This window comes from Heteronotia binoei, chromosome 1 (assembly GCF_032191835.1).
Source record: "Heteronotia binoei isolate CCM8104 ecotype False Entrance Well chromosome 1, APGP_CSIRO_Hbin_v1, whole genome shotgun sequence".
NCBI classification, from domain to species: domain Eukaryota; kingdom Metazoa; phylum Chordata; class Lepidosauria; order Squamata; family Gekkonidae; genus Heteronotia; species Heteronotia binoei.
In genome coordinates this window covers 164,716,469-164,734,856 of record NC_083223.1, presented here as the reverse complement: position 1 = coordinate 164,734,856, position 18,388 = coordinate 164,716,469, and the positions used below count along the sequence as shown (strand labels likewise).

Below are 18,388 nucleotides of genomic sequence, written 5' to 3'. Positions count from 1 at the left end.
ACCACAAATAGTAAGCAATCCTAAGCAATTCCATTTGCACCCATATAGTGTTCCATTTCTTAGTAGCAGTCTTATTACACTGTTTGCTGCTTTTAAATTTTCTGTCAATATAGTGTCATGCATATAATGATTTTGATCTTCAAACAGTGTATGAATGAATGTCTCTGGTGCATTTATAGATTCTTTCAGCTGTTCCTATCACCTCAGAGCAAAAAGAATTTTCTCAGATGCTGCACCAGATGCTTTCCAATGAGATAATTTAGTAATTCCAACTAACCTTTTTTCATACCCCGAAAGATCACAGAAACCTAGCAGTAATTTGAAGTGGTAAAAGGTATATACCATTGCCAGCAGCAGGCAGAAAAATCAATTTTATGGTAGTATTGGATAGAACTGCTCAGGAAACACTAAAACATCTCTGTTTTGTGAAAAATTGGAATTAAGTAGCTCTTGTTTTTCAAGATAACTAGTATCTCTCTCTTCAAGAGAACTATAAAGCATTTCAGCTTAACAGCACAAGGTAGCAGCTAGTTTGCACTAATTAGTAGTACTCATGCTGAAACACTGCTTCTGCAAGGCATGCCATTAGCTCATCCTTTGTGAGTATACTGGGTAGTAGCTTCTTAACTGTGAACACAAAGATATATCTTGAGTCAGGGATTCTGTTGTGAGTTGTTTCTGGTTTAAGAGTTTGCACCATAGCCCTATATACCACTTATGACTGCTATGTAACATTGCTTTTGCTGGTTTCCTAAGATACCAGGTTCATTGTTAGGTGGGTACTTTCTTGTGAAGATGTGCAATAATTTTCCCTCTTGGCTCATGTGTTTTCCCATCTATCTGAACACCAGGTAAACACTAAAAGCATAGTTTTCCAAATCTACCGTTAACGCAGTAACAGTCCCCACCACCTTCATCTCTATCTGCATTATGTTCATGATAGAAAGTGGCTTTCCAATGATACCTAACCCCATTTTGATGTTACTGTTTTAAATAATCAAACAATGAATCTGGACAGGAGACCCAGGAGAGGTGGGGCAGGAAAACCGTAACTGTATCATACCACAGAGGATGACACTAGAAATTTTGATTCTCTAGATTCCTCCAAATAAAAAAAGCATGTCTTTTTGTCATAAATTTGGCCACAGGTTTACACATGCTCATAAGAGACACAAGTTACACCATGTCAACTTTATGCTTGGTTCTGCTCAACATCTCTTTTCTATCTCATGAAGGGTCCAAAATACTTAATGTTCCCCTCAGAAATGGAGAAAGACATGGTAACTTGTGGTATGAATACAATAATGCATGTTACATTGCCTTATGAATAGAAAATGTAAAGGCAGTTATGATTATATCAGCTGCCTGGGTTACTTGTGTATTGTTATTCATATAGTTTTGTCATTATTTTGCTTCATGTCCTTATTTTCCTTCATATTGGTCTTATGAAGCAAAATAAGGCCATGAGTCCATATATGGAATGACCCTTGGAAGCTTAGGCTGAGGTATTTTGAAGTCATGCTCCCAACATCTTAAAAATATAGGGAAAAAATAGAGCTGTGGTCAAGAGATGCTCTTGAAAGTTCTCTTCTGCTTCCCTACAACTCTCTGTTTGGATAGATCTTCAGAGGTGTCGCCCTCCTCTTTTAAAACTTTAGTACAGGGGTGGCCAACGGTAGCTCTCCAGACGTTTTTTGCCTAAAACTCCCATCAGCCCCAGCCATTGGCCATGCTGGCTGGGGCTGATGGGAGTTGTAGGCAAAAAACATCTGGAGAGCTACCATTGGCCACCCCTGCTTTAGTACATTTCAGACTTGTTGACTCCAGCTTGTACTGGTTCCCAGGACATGCCATGAGCCCTTTTGTACTGCAGCCATCTTTGAAGAAATAGGTTGTTTGTGTTTATATTCTGGCAATTTTGCACACTGCTTTGCTTTCTACACTAATGATTCTTCAAACACATTCCTGCTATTTATACAGTATCTTTTCCAGTTGTTTTTTTTAAAGACACCATTCTTCATTTGCTGCTTGAAGCTGTCAGTTCTTGCATAGGCCATGTGCCTCTGCTAGAGTACAAACATAAGGTCTTTCCTTACTAACTGCAGGGTCTCTAAATTACACCTCAGTGTACACACTTTGCTGCTACTGTTTGTACTGTCTACAGTAGAATTTCCTTATCTTGCTCCTGGTAGTGCGTTACAGGCAAGCATGAAATGTAAAGTATTTATTTAAATAAAAACTCTAAATTGGTAATTGAATTACCTCCCTGTAGCTTTAGAGTTTGTGAAATTTCTTGACCTTGCTGGTTCTTTCATTAGATCCATGACAGATCTAGTCATATGGTTAAGGATATTAAGCAGACATGACGACAAACCCAAGAAACCGTTTTACTGTTGGTCATACTTAAACTGTTTATTTCCTGAAGTATATGACCCACGAGGATGTGAAATAATTACAATCTTTTTTGTACACTGTACATCCTTAGTATTTTTACACGTATATGATAGGGATGCACATTATTTTTCCTTCGTACAGACAGCTTAAATAAAACACTATGTCAATCTGCTACTTATGTGTTTATTGCTTTTGTTATTGCTATTTCTCCCCCTGAAGTGCAAACATTTTACTTCAGGACTTTTAAGATAAACTCTTTATGCTGTGAAAATTATGTATTAAAAACAGTATCTTTGTAATTGCTAATTATAGCAGTTATCTTGTGGTACTGTTTAGAAAGTGTTTCCACTCATACAAAAACAGTTCTAAAAGGGAGCTATTTAAGTGAGTAGTATCTCATCATACAGGTATAACTGGGTGATGCTGTGTGCTTTTAATGTGATTTTAGAATATTAATAATGTTTATTGCTCCAATATATAGTGATTTCTCCTCTCAGAATGCATTGAAAATGCCATAGCAAAAAAAAATAAAAATAAGTGTGACGTTTCAGTTATCAACAAGATAGCTCCCAACCAGAAGATTCACAGTCTTAGAAAGATGAGTGAAAGGGCTAGATAGAAGATTCAGAAAGGTAAAATCAATATTGGGTTTGTAGATGAGTGGAAACTAAAAATGGGGAGGGCAGTCTAGGAAAAGTTTAAAGAACAGTTTTGGTTTTTTTTAAAAGGACAAATAGAAATAGTAAGAACACAGCAAAATTATTTTAGTAGGTCATTCAATGTGTTAATGGGCCAAACAAATTAAAGAATGAAATACAGAATGAACAATGAAAGTTATGGGTGAGAAAAGCGAAAAAATATGAGAGCAGATTAAGTTGCTAACTACACTTCTTTGCTACTGTTTTAAAATCTGTTTTTAAATATTGTTTTATGCCTATGTTGTACACTGCTCTGAGCCTGGCATGCCAGTGGAGAGTGGTCATAATTAAATAAATAAAGTAGTTTCTCTGGTTTGTGAGATCATTTTACTAAAATAATGCCCCCCATTCCTTATTTGCTTTTAACAGTACACAAAACATTTATAAGGAAAAACCCTATTATTCAACTTTTAAAATGCAGTTTTCTCAATCAAGATGGAATATATACATTAAGCTAATCAGCCTATAGGTTCCCAAGTCCTACTTGGATACCTTACAGGAAAAAATGTACTGCTGGATATTTTGCAGTCTTCTAGCACAGATGACAAATTATATATTTATGTCAGAAGATCAGCAATTACATTTTTAGTTATTTAAGAACTCTTTAGTTTATGCAGTCTACATTGCAATTAAATTTTGAATATTCTGGAAATGAAAGATGATCAATGTTGTAAAGTTATCTGCCAGAACAGATCACTGATAGTACAAGATCCTGTGAATTTAGGGGGAGGTATTTGTGAGTTTCCTGCATTGTGCAGGGGGTTAGACTGACCCTGGAGGTCCCTTCCAACTCTATGATTCTATGAATACTCATGAGCTTCCAGTTTCATTACAAAAATGTAATTCTATGGTCTTGAAGATGTCAGTAATTTAGAGATATCTGCTACATTACTTTTATCCTAGGTAAATTGGTAGAAAGGGTGATTAAAGCCTGAATAGTAATATACATAGAAGAATAGGCTTTGATGTATCAGCATCACTCCTGCCTAACCAGTCTCTTAAAATTCTTTTGAGTGTGTCGCCAACCAGGTAGACAGGCTGTCTCAGGAATGTTCCCTCCAATCCCTCCTCCCCACCAAGTGGAGCAGTTCACATCCTGAGCAGAATGTAACTGCTGTAATCATAAAATGGGCAATGGGCAGTGCAAGACACCATATTGCTGCTGAGTAGGGCTTCGTGTATTTATGGCAGCTGCTCACATGTACTGCTTAGAGGAAACACTGTCTCTCAGTAGACATTATAGACACTTGTTGAGTAGAAGGAGAAAGAAGAGGGTGGGAATAAATGAGTTTTAATAGCAGAGAGAAGTGATCAGTGCTCTCCCACTTGGATCCATGTTGGGACCATTAATGAGCAACCTGGAAGTGTGAGGTAGTAAAGTTTGCAGACGACACCATATGGTTCAGGATAGGGGGGGAGGGATAGTGAGCAGTGCTAAAAAACCCTCAAAACTGGGAAAGGTCCAAAAAATGAATCAAAATCATCATGAGATTGGGGCCAGGGCTTTTTTTGTAGCTTTTGCATATTAGGCCACACACCTCTGATGTAGCCAATCCTCCAGGAGCTTACAGGGCTCCAGGAGGACTGGCTAATATGCAAAGGAGTTCCTGCTACAAAAAAGCCCTGATTGGGGCAACTGTCAAAACAAAGATAATTTTTCTGAGGTTTTTTAGTTTAGCTGTAGAAAGCAGTTGAGTGAGGCATGATAACTATAAAATTATGCATGGTATAAAGAAAATATATAGGTTTTTCTCCCACTCATAGTACTACAGTTTCGCAGGTCAGCCCATGAAGATTCAAGGCAGACTAAAGGACATGCTACTTCACCCAACAGGTAGTTGACTTGTGGAACTCACTACACAAGATATGGTGCTGGCTATTGGTTTGGATGAACTTAAAAGAGAAGAGTGATCAGATTTATAGAGGCAAGGGCTGTTGGCTATCAGCAATTATACTTAAATGGGATCATTCAGATGCGAAATGTCTGTTCAAAATATTGGAGAGCTGTCAGCAGGTTGAGATTTTATCAGCTGGCTCTGCTTGAGCTTCCCTAATTGAACCTGCCTGGCCATTGCTGGAAGCAGGATGCTTGACTAGATGGACAACTGGTCTGGCTCAGCATTACTACTCTCATATTCCTATATGTCTGACGTGATGGGATGCTTTGAATATTTCACTGCTTGATTTGTGATCATATTTTCCCACTGTAAAGATTGCATTACCTAACCTTTAAGGTTAGGTAAAGTAATGATTCTTTCTCAAGCTGAATGCTTTCACATTGCCACAGAGACTGAGATTTCCTGCATATGTGTAGATGGCATTGACATCCAGTTCATCACAATTTCCCTTTTCCCCTTGTTTTTCTATCATGTCCAATTTGCACAGGTAAAGAGCATTTTATGTTAAACTTGTGCTTCGCTATGCTTCTGGTTCATATATTTCTTTGTAAATCAACTATGATATAGGAGCTGGCTGTGTAGTAACATCATTTTTGATCCATGATCCATAAAAATCTCATGCATTACAGTAAGCAATATTTGTTTGACAACTGTTCTCAGATTGCCCATTGCAAGTGTTGACATGCTGACCTCTTTTCTAATAAGTTTGCAACTCATATCAGAGCTGGACCATTTTCATTGTAATTTTCCTCTGAAAGCTTCTTTCACAATGTTGTCAGTATTTGTGTCATAAATTAATAGATGCTCATGTCCTGAAAGGTTTACTATCATATGTCCAGGTAGTATGAAGAAGTGCATTCTAAGGGTATTAATTGTTGCTCTCAAACTTACTCATTTTGACTACTGGGTGTGATTATCTGTCCTTTTTGTATTATATTCCATATATAATATTAACTCAGTACAACCTATCTCATTACATAACTGAACAATGCCTGTTTTTCTACTTGGAAATAAATTTGCTATTTTGTTCTGCAACTGCACAGTATCTGACTATAAAAAGTTATAACATCACAGAAGGTGAAACTGAACAGGAGCAAAAAAGCCCTGCTGAATTAGACCAACAATCCCTTCTGAGCTAACATCCAATTTCTTACAGTAATGGGTGCTTCTAAGAGGCTCAGAAGAAGGGAATGAAGGTTGTGGTCTCTCCTACTGTTGTTCTCCAGGAACACATTTTTAGATGATCATTGCTGCTGAAGCCTGAAGGACAGATCGTCTGTTGGTTGTAAAGTTTATATTCGACCTTTTGTTGATGGTCTTCTTGCTGTTAAATTATACTTCTATGCACATTTTTACCATTTAATTTATGTGAAATGGCTGGCCAAGATAACATTCAGAGCCAATTGGTTGCTGTCCATTAATTACCATACAATTTTAAAAGCACTGACAACCAAGGGCTTTGATACTGAGGACTGCATATGACCCATAATTTCCACTGGTAAATTTCAATAGGACCACATCTTGCAGAGGATATTTTTCAAACAGTGTTGTTAATTTTTCCAGCTAATATATTTGATATTTTTATATGTAAAATGTGGTTATTGGAATATGGAATGCAGCACTGAGGTGGCTGCTTTGAAACCGGCTGCATCATTTCCCCAATGTAGCTCCAGAAATATTATTATTGCCTAAGAACTGGTTCACATGTTAATCTCCTTATCTTGGTAATGACATAACATTTATATATATTTTAGTTACATTTAAGAGATCAAAAGTGCCCCCTTCAGGCTCCTCCTTTGCCTCTTGAACTCACAAAATTTCCTCTCCCTCTCAACTGCCACATTCTTACCATGTTTAGTGTTATGTACAGTAACCACAATGTCTGCAGTAAACTTATCGTTAAGCATATTTTATTTTAAAGCACAGTTCCATATAGGGATGCTGTGAATTCTGAGACAATCATGTTCAGCAGATGAACATACTGTGTACAACAGCCATGTGCACTCATAAGAAGAAGAAGAAGAAGAAGATATTGGATTTATATCCCGCCCTCCACTCCAAAGAGTCTCAGAGTGGCTCACAATCTCCTTTACCTTCCTCCCCCACAACAGACACCCTGTGAGGTGGGTGGGGCTGCAGAGGGCTCTCCCAGCAGCTGCCCTTTCAAGGACAACCTCTGCCAGAGCTATGGCTGACCCAAGGCCATTCCAGCAGGTGCAAGTGGAGGAGTGGGGAATCAAACCCGGTTCTCCCAGATAAGAGTCTGCACACTTAACCACTACACCAAACTGGCTCTCCTATAGTAGCTGCTTGTTCTTGCTAGACTTAAGGAAACCACATCCCAGCAGTCTTTGGCAAGGCCAGCCTCAGAGTGTCTGGCGCCCGAGGTGAGGTCCTGCCCCACCGCCTCCCACCCTGCCTCCCTCACCCCTGGTGAGGGCATCATGGTGATGGAGCAGCATCTGTGCCTCAGAGGGCGCATGCCACCTGGCTGCTGTTGCTCAGCCTGGCTGCCTTTGTTTCTGAGGCGCAGGTGCAGCACTGCCACACTCGCCCATTTCCCTTGCCAAAGAGGAGTCATTTACCTCACCAAAGAGGTGAGGGAGGGTGGGTGCGAGAGCCCAACCCATCAGCCCTCAGGGCCACACCCTAGGCAGCCACCTAATGGACAGGCTGGCCCTGGTCTTTAGTATCACTGGGACTGACTCTTCTTGACTATTGTTGTGAATGCAAAAACAAAACTAAACTAAAACCCCAGGAAAAAGCTCACATCTGATAAAACAAGTAAAGCATTTATTTCCTTCTTCCTTATTCTAACTGAAAAGATTAGACACTTACTTAGTCTACCAAGAAAGGGTGCAGCAACAATGAATAGGCAACTATGCTGGTGACTCTCCCTTTGTGGCACAGGATAAGAGAGGTGGTGGCTGAGGATCTTTACAGATAGGTGTATAGAAGTCTTAATACAGCTTCACTGAAAGCTGAAGTATACATACCAGCAGCAGACCTATCTCTGTTAAATGCAGACCAAACTAACCATAGGAGTTGAGTATTAACTCCCAAACTAATAAATGTATTCCGAAATTAGCACTTTTTGTGTACTGAAACATGCAATATCAAGATAATATACAACCATATGTATGTCCTTGATGCTATAAATGATGGAGTAGATTGTTACATATGGTTGTATGTGTAATAAAAACAAAATATCAAATACATGTCTGCTTATGAAGAAATGGGAAAGGGTGTGATCTAAAGAGCAAAAAGGGTGAACAGATGAAGGCTGCCAAACCCTTCCCACACCCAAAATTATTTTTCTCTATTCCAGCCTTATTTTCAGTAATAGAATCTGGCTGAGGGGGAGGGAAATTGACATCAATAAGACTGCTGGTAGCTAAACTGTGGGTGGGGGGAGGTTCTGCTCATTCCCTATGTCAATTTTGCTCTTCAGTCCCCTATCAGTGTTCGACTTTATATGTGCTTGAAGCAGACCTGCAATAAAGAGATGAGTCTGCCACTGTTGTATCAAGTTCAGCCATTTGATGTTGAAATGAAGCAGCTGTGTACAGATAATAAATTTCAGCAGATGAGTACGGTAGTATTAGTGGAAGGAAAATTACAATTAAAAATAAGAACAGCATCTTGGATGGGATGATATTTCAGCCCAGCATAGTTAATCAAATGGAAACTAGTCAAAATGTGACTTACCATGAGAAAAACAGCCATCAGTATTCACCTATCTTTTGTTGGTATTGTATTGCTATTTGATTTGAGGATGGTTACAGAAATCCTTAGCAAGCATAAGATGAACCTTTAATTGAAAAATTTTCTGATCCAGAACTATAAAAAAAACAATTCACAACACTGCTTTCTGAGGTTTGTTGTACAATATTTATATTGCATTATAATATTTAGATTCCAAAAGAAGTGCTGTCCATGTTAATAATTTCATCAAATTTATCAAAAATATAGCTGCAATTTTGTAATATATATATTAAGGCAAATTCTAAACAAATCTCTTTAACAAGTTGTTTGTGTACCCTGTCTTCAGATTGATAAACGTTCTTTATCACAGTTTTATTTAAACTGCAATTAAAACAATAATAATACAGTATAAATTAACTGTGCCACCAGGTCACAATAATCACTAAACAGTCCTAGCCCTTTTAGAAGAGTTAAATTTCACATCAGAAAACAAGAACACAACTTTGAACTTAATTGGGGAAATTATTCCATTGCTTTGGAGCAACTGCCATAACAACCTGTATGCTAACATAACCTCACATGTAGAGGAAAATCTCTAACCTGTGAGATTTTACAAATTATAAGTAATAAATGTTGGTATTTAGAAAAAGGGAAGTAATGGAAAATAAATCCTTCAACAAGTGAGACTGACAGCCACGTACTGCCTGTTTTAATTCAGGGAAACAAGACATTCAAAAGAAAGTGAATTGGAGAGGAAGTACAAGACTGTCATCATGCCTCAAGGACACAGCCAAAGGCAAAGAGCTTCATGGCTTTGAAAGAATGAGTGTCTTCCCCTTCAGATGAGTCCTGGAAATGTGGAACCTGAACATCCAAAGTGACTCCAAAAACAAAAAGAAATCTGCAGACTGGAAACCTAATTTCCAGTGTTCGAAAGAGACATTTGCAAAAGTTTAATTATTTAAATACTTCAGGTCACCAAGCTGAAACAGGATAACTGATGCATGCTGACAGCATTTTCATTTAATGAAGATGATTTCAAAGTGAGTTCAGCGCTTCTTTATAAGGCTTTTGGACCTGAGGTAGCTGAAAGAGAGAGAGAGAAAGACTTCTAAATAGTTTGTCGGAGTACCAGGCATTTACATGGCTCCTTCCTGTGGTTAAGTTCTCAGCATAAAAGTTAATCGATTGTCAAGAATGTGGTAATGCTCTGTAAACAATTACTGTTTCAGAGGCTGGACTTGATGACCATTTTCTTTGCGAGACCAAAAATATCTTTACTGGTAGTACACGGCTCCTGAAAACAAGGTTTCCATGAGCTCCAGACACTATTCATGCTTAGCAGCAAATAACAGAGCCCTTGTTTTAGGGCACGTCTTAGATCCTGACTTCTCTTTCCTTAAAAGAGGTGGCAGGTTTGTGCCTGAATACTGTTTACTGTGAATTTTTCAGACCGTACAGGGGGTGGGCAGTTGTATCCAAACAGAAAGCTGGCTCTATGCTATTGAAAACAAGCCAGCGGCAGAAGCTTTGCTTTTAAAATACTGCTACGGATGTCTATAAGCATACCACTACTAAAGCCAAATTTTAACAATTCAGTACAACAAGCAGGGTTTAGAAGACCAATGGTTATGCATGTTTTGGTTTGGATCCAGTTAGACCTTTCAACCGAAGATGCTGACAACTAAAGATCTTCTTTGTTTTTCACTCTCCCAGGAACCATTTCCAAACTTGGGAAAGTTGATTCTCAGAGTTTCAGGGCCCGCATGGACTAAAGTGCTGAGTCCATTGAGGGGAATAAAGGGTGTTAAGTCATCCTTTCTACCTCTTCATTGGTAGAGCTTGTTCCCCACTGCAGCCTACCAAACTGCATGGCTGTTATTCCACAAAGGTTTAATGATTTGAGGAACAAACTTTCCTGAGGTCAGAAATAGCTGCTAGGCAAAGCAAAAAAGATCTATGTTGTTTGCCAGTACTGACTGATGAATCCAGCCATATCTCTGTACATGGAAGTGTAAAGTACATTATAATTTCCTGCTGTTCTTCTCCTTCCATCACCATAGAAGTATATCAACTACTGTATCATGATGTACTAGGACTGGGAAGACCCAAGTTCAAATCCCCGCTAGCCATGAAGCTCACTGGTTGATCTTGGGCCTGTTGGAGCCAATCAGGAACCTAGAAGGTTGGGCAGCTAAAATGCAGTACGGAATACATCTATGTATTACAAAGTGCCCAGTAAAAACAACATATGTAGATTGTAGATAAAAACAAGGAGGAAGTGGGTATCACATTATATCCACATATCATACAACAAATGTAACTTGCACATACAATAACTACTAGACTGAATATTGGCTAGATGTACAATAACAGGGGGTTGCCCTTGACTCAGATTCGGAAGCTGCAGCTGGTGCAGAATGCTGCAGCCAGGCTACTAATGGGGCTTCCTCGTCAGGAGCACATTCAGCCTGTGCTGAGAGTGCTGCACTGGCTGCCTGTTGCATACCGAATCCGTTTCAAGGTTCTGGTATTAACCTTCAAAGCCCTATATGGCCTAGGACCTACCTATCTGTGGGACGGCCTTACCCCACGTTTCCCAGAGAGCACTGCGATCAAGTTCTCAAAATCTTTTGGCTGTCCCTGGGCTAACGGAGGCTAGGCTCAACTGAGCATGAGCCTTCTCAATTGCGGTCCCAATACTTTGGAACACCCTCCCAGAAGCCATCAGGGCCCTGGGGGATTTTTCGCAGTTCCGTAGGGCGTGCAAGGCTGAACTGTTTCGGATGGTTTATAACATCTAATGGGAGAGGGCTGCCGCCACATCTGGATCCATAGCGCTTTTATTATCAACTACCCAGGATCTGTGCGCATGAGAAAAAAAAAATTATTTATGCCTGAAGTAGCACCATTGTTATTTATCTGATTGTTTTATTGTTTTAATATTGTTTGTTTACTGTCTGTTTTATGCTGTTAGCCACCGAGTCTGTATGGAATGGGTGGGATATAAATATAATGTAAATAAATAAATAAAATAACCACTAGACTAGGGGTGTCCAACCTTTTGGCTTCCCTGGGCCACATTGGAAGAAGAATTGTCTTGGGCCGCACATAAAATACACAAACACTAACGATAGCTGATGATGAGCTAAAAAAGGTCCATGCATAATTTTTGTGAAATCCACCACCACATATAAGCAGAAAAGCTCTTGCATAATAATCCTAGTTATGCACCACCCCATTTGGAGAGTTTTAAAAAATCATCAAGCAGGTCCCAAGTTTGCGATCACTGATACAGAAAATGTACATATCTAGGTAATAAAACTTCATCATTATTATTTTTATTGTAAAAGAAAGGAGGGCAATATAAAAGTAGTGGCCCAGACCAGGCCACAAGGAGGGAGGGGTGATCAGTAAAAAAATCATCCCATCCCTCTCAGAAACACAGGGGCTTAATGCCCTTTCTGCTTCCAAGTCCTGATGCAGATGGCCCAGAGCTGAAGCAGGAACCATGCCTTTAAATGTCCTTTACTTTCCTGAAAAAAGGGGTTGCTTGATTTCCTTTGCCTGATCCCAAATTCTGTAGCTGCATACTTCTCTCTGCACTATATTTGTTTCTTTCAGATAGATGAGGGTGGGCTCCTTACACAAAGTATCAGTGGGCACTTTGGTTATCAGGAACAAAGGCAGGAGCAAACTGCCCAATTGAAGGTGTGAAGCAGTCTATGAGGGACTCAGGCTCCTCTCCTCCTTCCTGATTTGTCATCCTCCCTGCAGCCTGTCCCAGCCCAATTGAATCCAGCATTCAGTCTGCGTAGCACTAACAGATGATACAAATGAGGGGTCCAGAGGGGGCTGGTGGAACTGAGGCTACAGAGGGGGCCTGTAAAAACTGCTAGGCGGCCAGGCCCCTTGGTAGCTATGGGGTTGGGTTTTGACACTCATGGCCAGGCCCCACAAAGCTGCAATTGTGTCAGATCTGTCCCACCTAACAAATGAGTTTGACATCCCTGGCTTAGAGGGCCTTCAGTGGCAGGAGTGTGCACCAAAAATTTGACTCTCAGTATTCCCAAATCACAATATCAGTACAATAATAACCAGGGTAAGTAACCAGGAAACCTGAATTTATTCAGCATTTAAAAATGCCTTCCCTTCACTCTGCAGAGTCACTCTGCCTCAGCAGCACACATCTATAAGTCAAGGGAATGTCTTCTCCTTATTGGCTTTTATTCAGATCAGCTATATTGGTAGCCGAATCAGACTGGAATCTGCATTTGACTGAATAAATACCCCCCAAATACCGGGTATTTATTCAGCCAAATGCAGATTAGACAACCAATAAGGTATGGGGGGGGGGGGTATTTATTTGGTTGACTTTATACCAAACGCACACCCCTGTTCACTGGTCTAAATAATAACAACACACACTAAAAATGTAAATATTAAATATCTGTTCCAGACCAGTCAGGTTGTGAATGAACCAACAGAACAGTGTAGCTCCAAATAAATTATAAAGTTTTGATGTCATTCATGCTTGCATATGTTGAGGAGCCCACAGTCATTAAAGATGATAGCTTTATACAACCATTCTGCCCTTGGCTGTTGCACTATTTACAATATGTGTCCATGTGTTAACCAAAAGTGAAAGTCCCTTCAAATTTTAATTTTTAAAAAATCTGTAGCTACTGTGCACTTTGCAATAAATAGATGTACTTTGTTGTATGTTTTTGCTGCTCAAAGTTCTAAATTCCTGACTTGCTTCTCAGGTTGGTTCCCCACCCCCACCTTCTTTTGCTGTTTCCCAGTTGGAGCCAAATCCTGCATACTTTGTGAATGGAGTTCAGACAATTTAGCTTTTCTTTAAGCAGCAGGTGTGCAGCGGCTCAGATCAGGTCCATCAGGTGAAGAATTTGGCTTAAACTGTTTCCTGTGTCATTACTTTTGTTCTTGGTTTTAGAGTGGTACCTGAGTTCGCAGGAAGTCCACCTCTTCTGTAAGCATCTGCTTCTCCTTGTAGAGCTGGTTCTGTTTGTTCAGCAACTCCACTAGCTGCAGGGCAGTGGATTGGCAATGCTTGTCAAGCTGGTGCAACCTGGGTAAAACACAAACAGAAGATTGCTCTGGTGACATCATAGAAAAATAGAGTTCTAATCCAACTCATGTGCAATGCAGGAAATGCACAACTACCTTTCCCCCTCAACCAATGATTATGCCCAGAAGAAGGAAAAAACCTTCAGAATCCCTGGGCCAATCAGGCCTGTAGAAAATTTCTTCCGGGCTCCAAAGTGGTGATCAGCATTACCCTGGCCTGTAAGAAAGGGCCATGAGAGCTGAGCACTGGCTTATCTCTTCCTACCCTCCCCCTCATGATCTGCCAAAATTCACAGAATCTACATTGCTGTCAGATGGCCATCTAGCCTCTGCTTGAAAATCTCCAAAGGAGAGCCCACCACTACAGGAAGCCTGTTCCACTGAGGAACTGCCTATCAGGAAGTTCCTTCTAATATTTAGCTGAAAACTCTTTTAATTTCAATCCACTGGTTCTGGTTTAACATTCTGGGGCAACATCAAACAACTCTGCTCCATTCTCTATATTAAATGGCTATCATATAATCTCTCAGTCATCTCCTCTCCAGGCTAAACATACCCAGCTACTTCATCCTTTCCTCATAGGAACTGGTTTCCAGACCCCTCAACATCTTCATTGCCCTCCTCTGGACACATTCCATCTTGTCAACATCATTCTCAAACTGTGGTGCCCAGAAATGAATACAATGCTTCAAGTAAGGTCTAACAAGAGTAGGTAAAGTGACACCATCACTTTGTGTGATCTGGACACTATACTTCTGCTGATACAGCCCAAAATCACATTTGCCTTTTTAGTTACTGCATCACACTGCTGACTCATGTACAATATGTATGGTCTATTAAGACTCCCAGATCCCTTTTGCATGCATTGCCACCAAGACAAGTCTCCCTGTACTATAATTATGCATTTGATTTTTCCTACCTATCTGCAAATCCTTATCTTTGTTGAAATTCGTTATTAGTTTTAGCCCACTTTTCCAGTCTGGTGTGATCATCCTTTATCTTTGTGTCAAAACCAATTTTATTATTGCAATGTATTGTAATAATATTTATAAAGAAAGCACTAAGAAAAGCACTAATGCAAAAATAATACCAATACATCACTTTTCCCCCCTTTGACCCCCACCGGTGTTTACTTAAATTTCTAAAAATACAAGGTAATATCTCTTTAAAAAGCTCTTATATTCTAACCTCTTAACCTTTATAAAAGAAGATACTAATAATCCAATAATAACAAACCCCCAAAAATAAAAAAGATATTTCTTCATTTCTTTATATCTATTACTATAGTCAACCATTCCACAAAGCTTCAACTATTTTCAAAAATCACTAAATGTCCCTTTACTTTCCAATGTTTTTCAGCGTATAATTGAAATTTCTCCCACTCCATGTTAAACTTCTCCAAACCATAGTCTTTTAAGATTCTTGTAAGTTTGTCCATTTCACTCCAAGACATAACTTTTAAAATTCAGTCCCATTTTTCTGGTATTTTATCTTGCTTCCACAGCTGTGCATACAATATCCTTGCAGCTGAAAGTAGGTACCACATAATAGTTCTATCTGATTTCGGAAAACTTTCCATTTGTAATCCCAACAAAAACACGTCTGGAGATCTCTTTATGTCATAACCTAAATTTTTTGACATTTCTTTCTGAATCATTTGCCAGTATTGTCTTGCCTTTTCACACGTCCACCACATGTGGTAAAAAGAACCTTCATGCTTTTTACATTTCCAACACCTGTCCGACATCTGGTTACTCATTTTTGCCAGTTTCTTAGGTGTCATATACCATCTATATAGCATTTTGAAATAATTCTCTTTAATATTATAAAAACAGGTTGCTTACCTGAAACTGATGATCTTCGAGTGGTCATCTGTGCAGTCACACACATGGGTCTTGCCGCAGGCAACGGATCCATACCTCGGAGCTCCAATAGCTCGCCTATAGCGTCTTTTGGCGCGCTTTCCTCCCGCCCTGGGGAGCAGGCAGCGACTGCGCATGCCTGGAGCGGGGGGAGAGCGCCCATTCCACTCAGTTTCTTCCAGCCGCCGTTGGCACTGACACTATACAAGGTTAAGCAACAATTACAAGAGGCCAGCAGCGGGGAAGGCTGGGTGGGCGTGTGTGACTGCACAGATGACCACTCGAAGATCATCAGTTACAGGTAAGCAACCTGTTTATCTTCTTCGTGGTCTCTGTGCAGTCCCACACATGGGTGACTAGCCAGCTAAATGTCCTGGAGGAGGGTGCTGGTAAAAGAAGAAAGTTAGTCACTTAACCAAATTACATCATATTATGCAACGTAGAGATGGAAGCGGATGCACTCACCCCTGACTTCAGTGGAAGATGGATCTGAGGACCGCTTGACCGAAGGAGGCGTCACGTCTCGCACGAACGTCTAAAGCATAATGGGAGACGAACGTGGATGGTGAGGAGCACGATGCAGCCACACAAATGTCCTCTAGAGAGACGCCTTGCAGGAAAGCCGAAGACGTCGAGACCGCTCTAGTAGAGTGGGCCTTAAGACCTTCGGGCAGAGGCTGTTTAGCCAGTTCGTAACACAACCTGATGGCACTAACTACCCATTTAGATAGTCTCTGGGTAGAGATTTTGTGTCCTCTGTGAGGATTTCCGTAGGCCACAAACAGATTAGGGTCCTTACGGAAAAGTTGTATACGATCAAGGTAGAAAGATAAAGCCCTTCTAATGTCCAGAGAATGCAGGGCTTGTTGTCCCTGGTTGGATGGGTTGGAGAAAAACGTTGGTAGAGAAGTTGAAGTCAATAAGTGGAACTGGGAGACAACCTTAGGAAGGAACGCAGGGTCCGGTCGCAGAACAACTTTGTCCTTGTGGAAAATGGTGTAGGGAGGATCGTGGCGGAAGGCGCATAAGTCACTTGCCCGTTTGCCTGAGGTAAGGGCTACCAGCAATGCTGTCTTCCAGGAAAGAAGGTTAAGGTCTATGGTAGCCATAGGTTCAAAGGGAGCTTTCATCAAGCAGGAAAGGACTAGTGACAAACTCCAAGTCGGGACGAAGGGCTTAACAGGTGGATTGAGGTGCAACATGCCCTTAAGAAAGGACTTAGACAAGGGATGGGAGAACACCGTTTTGCCATCAACAGGGTTATGGAATGCAGAAACTGCAGATAAGTGAACTTTTAAGGAGGAATAGCAGAGTCCTGATTTCTGTAGAGAAAGTAGATAATCAAGGATCAGGTTAAGGGGTGCTGATTCTGGCTGCAAATGATTAGATGTCGCAAATGAGCAGAAGCGCTTCCATTTGTGTTGGTACGAAAGTCTAGTGGAAGGCTTCCTTGCGTTGAGGATGATGTTGGCTACCTCTGTGGAGAGGCAGGCGGATGTATTCTCCAGGCTGCCAAGGCCAGAACCCGAGGGTTGTGATGTAGAACCTGACCACTGGCCTGGGATAAAAGGTCACCCACAGGAGGAAGACGGCGGTAAGTGTGGCGGGACATTTGTAGAAGCCTCGTGAACCACGGTTGCCGAGGCCACCATGGAGCAATGAGGATGCAGTCCGTGCCATCTCGTGCTATCTTTACCAACACCCGTGTCAGAAGGGGGGTTGGTGGGAAGAAGTAGTGAAGAGGACCTGTCCAGCTGTGTAGGAAGGCGTCGTTGCCCCTCCTGGAATAAAATCGAGGACATTTGGCATTTTCCCTGGAAGCAAAGACGTCCACCTTGGGCGTTCCGAAGCATCGGAAGATACGACGAAGGTAGGTCGGATTGATGGACCATTCGTGGTCGTCTATGCGGACCCTGCTGAGGGAGTCGGCCAGAACATTCTCCACACCCGGGAGGTGAATGGCAGTCATGTAGATGTTGTGCTTGACACACCATTCCCAGAGCAGTACGGCTATACGGCACAGGCGGAGGGATCTGGTGCCTCCCTGCTTGTTTATGTAGTAAACTGTTGCCATATTGTCCGTGGAGATCTGAACGTGCCGACCCCTTATCAGTGGGAGGAACAACTGAAGGGCCCTGTGCACAGCAATCAGTTCTAAGCAGTTTATGTGCATGGCCCTCTCGGGGGGAGTCCAAAGCCCCCTGACTGTCTTGTCCTCTAAGTGGGCTCCCCATCCCCACTTGGAGGCGTCTGTTGTCACGATGGCCATCGGAGGAGTCGGTAGAAACGGCATGCCTGCAAGGAGATTGTTGGGTACAGTCCACCATGTGAGAGATAGAAGTGCTCTCTGCGGAACAGTGAGTAAAACGTTCTGCGGTTGCGCCTGGGGATGGTAGGCTCGTACAAACCAGAGCTGTAGTTGTCGCATCCGTAGCCTGGCAAAGTAAAGGACAGATGTTGTGGTGGCCATGAGGCCCAGCAGGCGTTGGATCGTGAATGCAGACTGACGAGGCTGTTGTTGAACTGACTTGGCTAAGGCAATGATAGTTAGTGCCCGATCCTCGGGGAGGAAAGCACGATGGAGAGAAGTGCGTAGAAGAGCCCCTATGAATTTGAGGTCCTGGGTAGGTGTGAGGTGAGATTTTGACGCATTCACGCGAAGGCCCAGGGATTTCAGAAGGGTGAGAGCTGTGTTGAGGTTGTGCTGCAGTTGATGTTGAGTCGGAGCTATGAAAAGCCA

The 18,388-nt window shown here is 41.3% G+C and overlaps 1 protein-coding gene across 1 annotated transcript in view; it reads right to left on the bottom strand.

The window, feature by feature from the left end:
- Positions 1-13,635: 13,635 nt before the first annotated feature.
- The window catches only part of SDCCAG8 (SHH signaling and ciliogenesis regulator SDCCAG8), a 200,707-nt gene continuing 195,954 nt past the window's right edge, over positions 13,636-18,388 (bottom strand). The window contains exon 17 of the mRNA XM_060243613.1: positions 13,636-13,787. Coding sequence (XP_060099596.1) covers positions 13,649-13,787 — 139 coding nt within the window. The 3' untranslated portion in view covers positions 13,636-13,648. The remainder of the gene's footprint in view (positions 13,788-18,388) is intronic.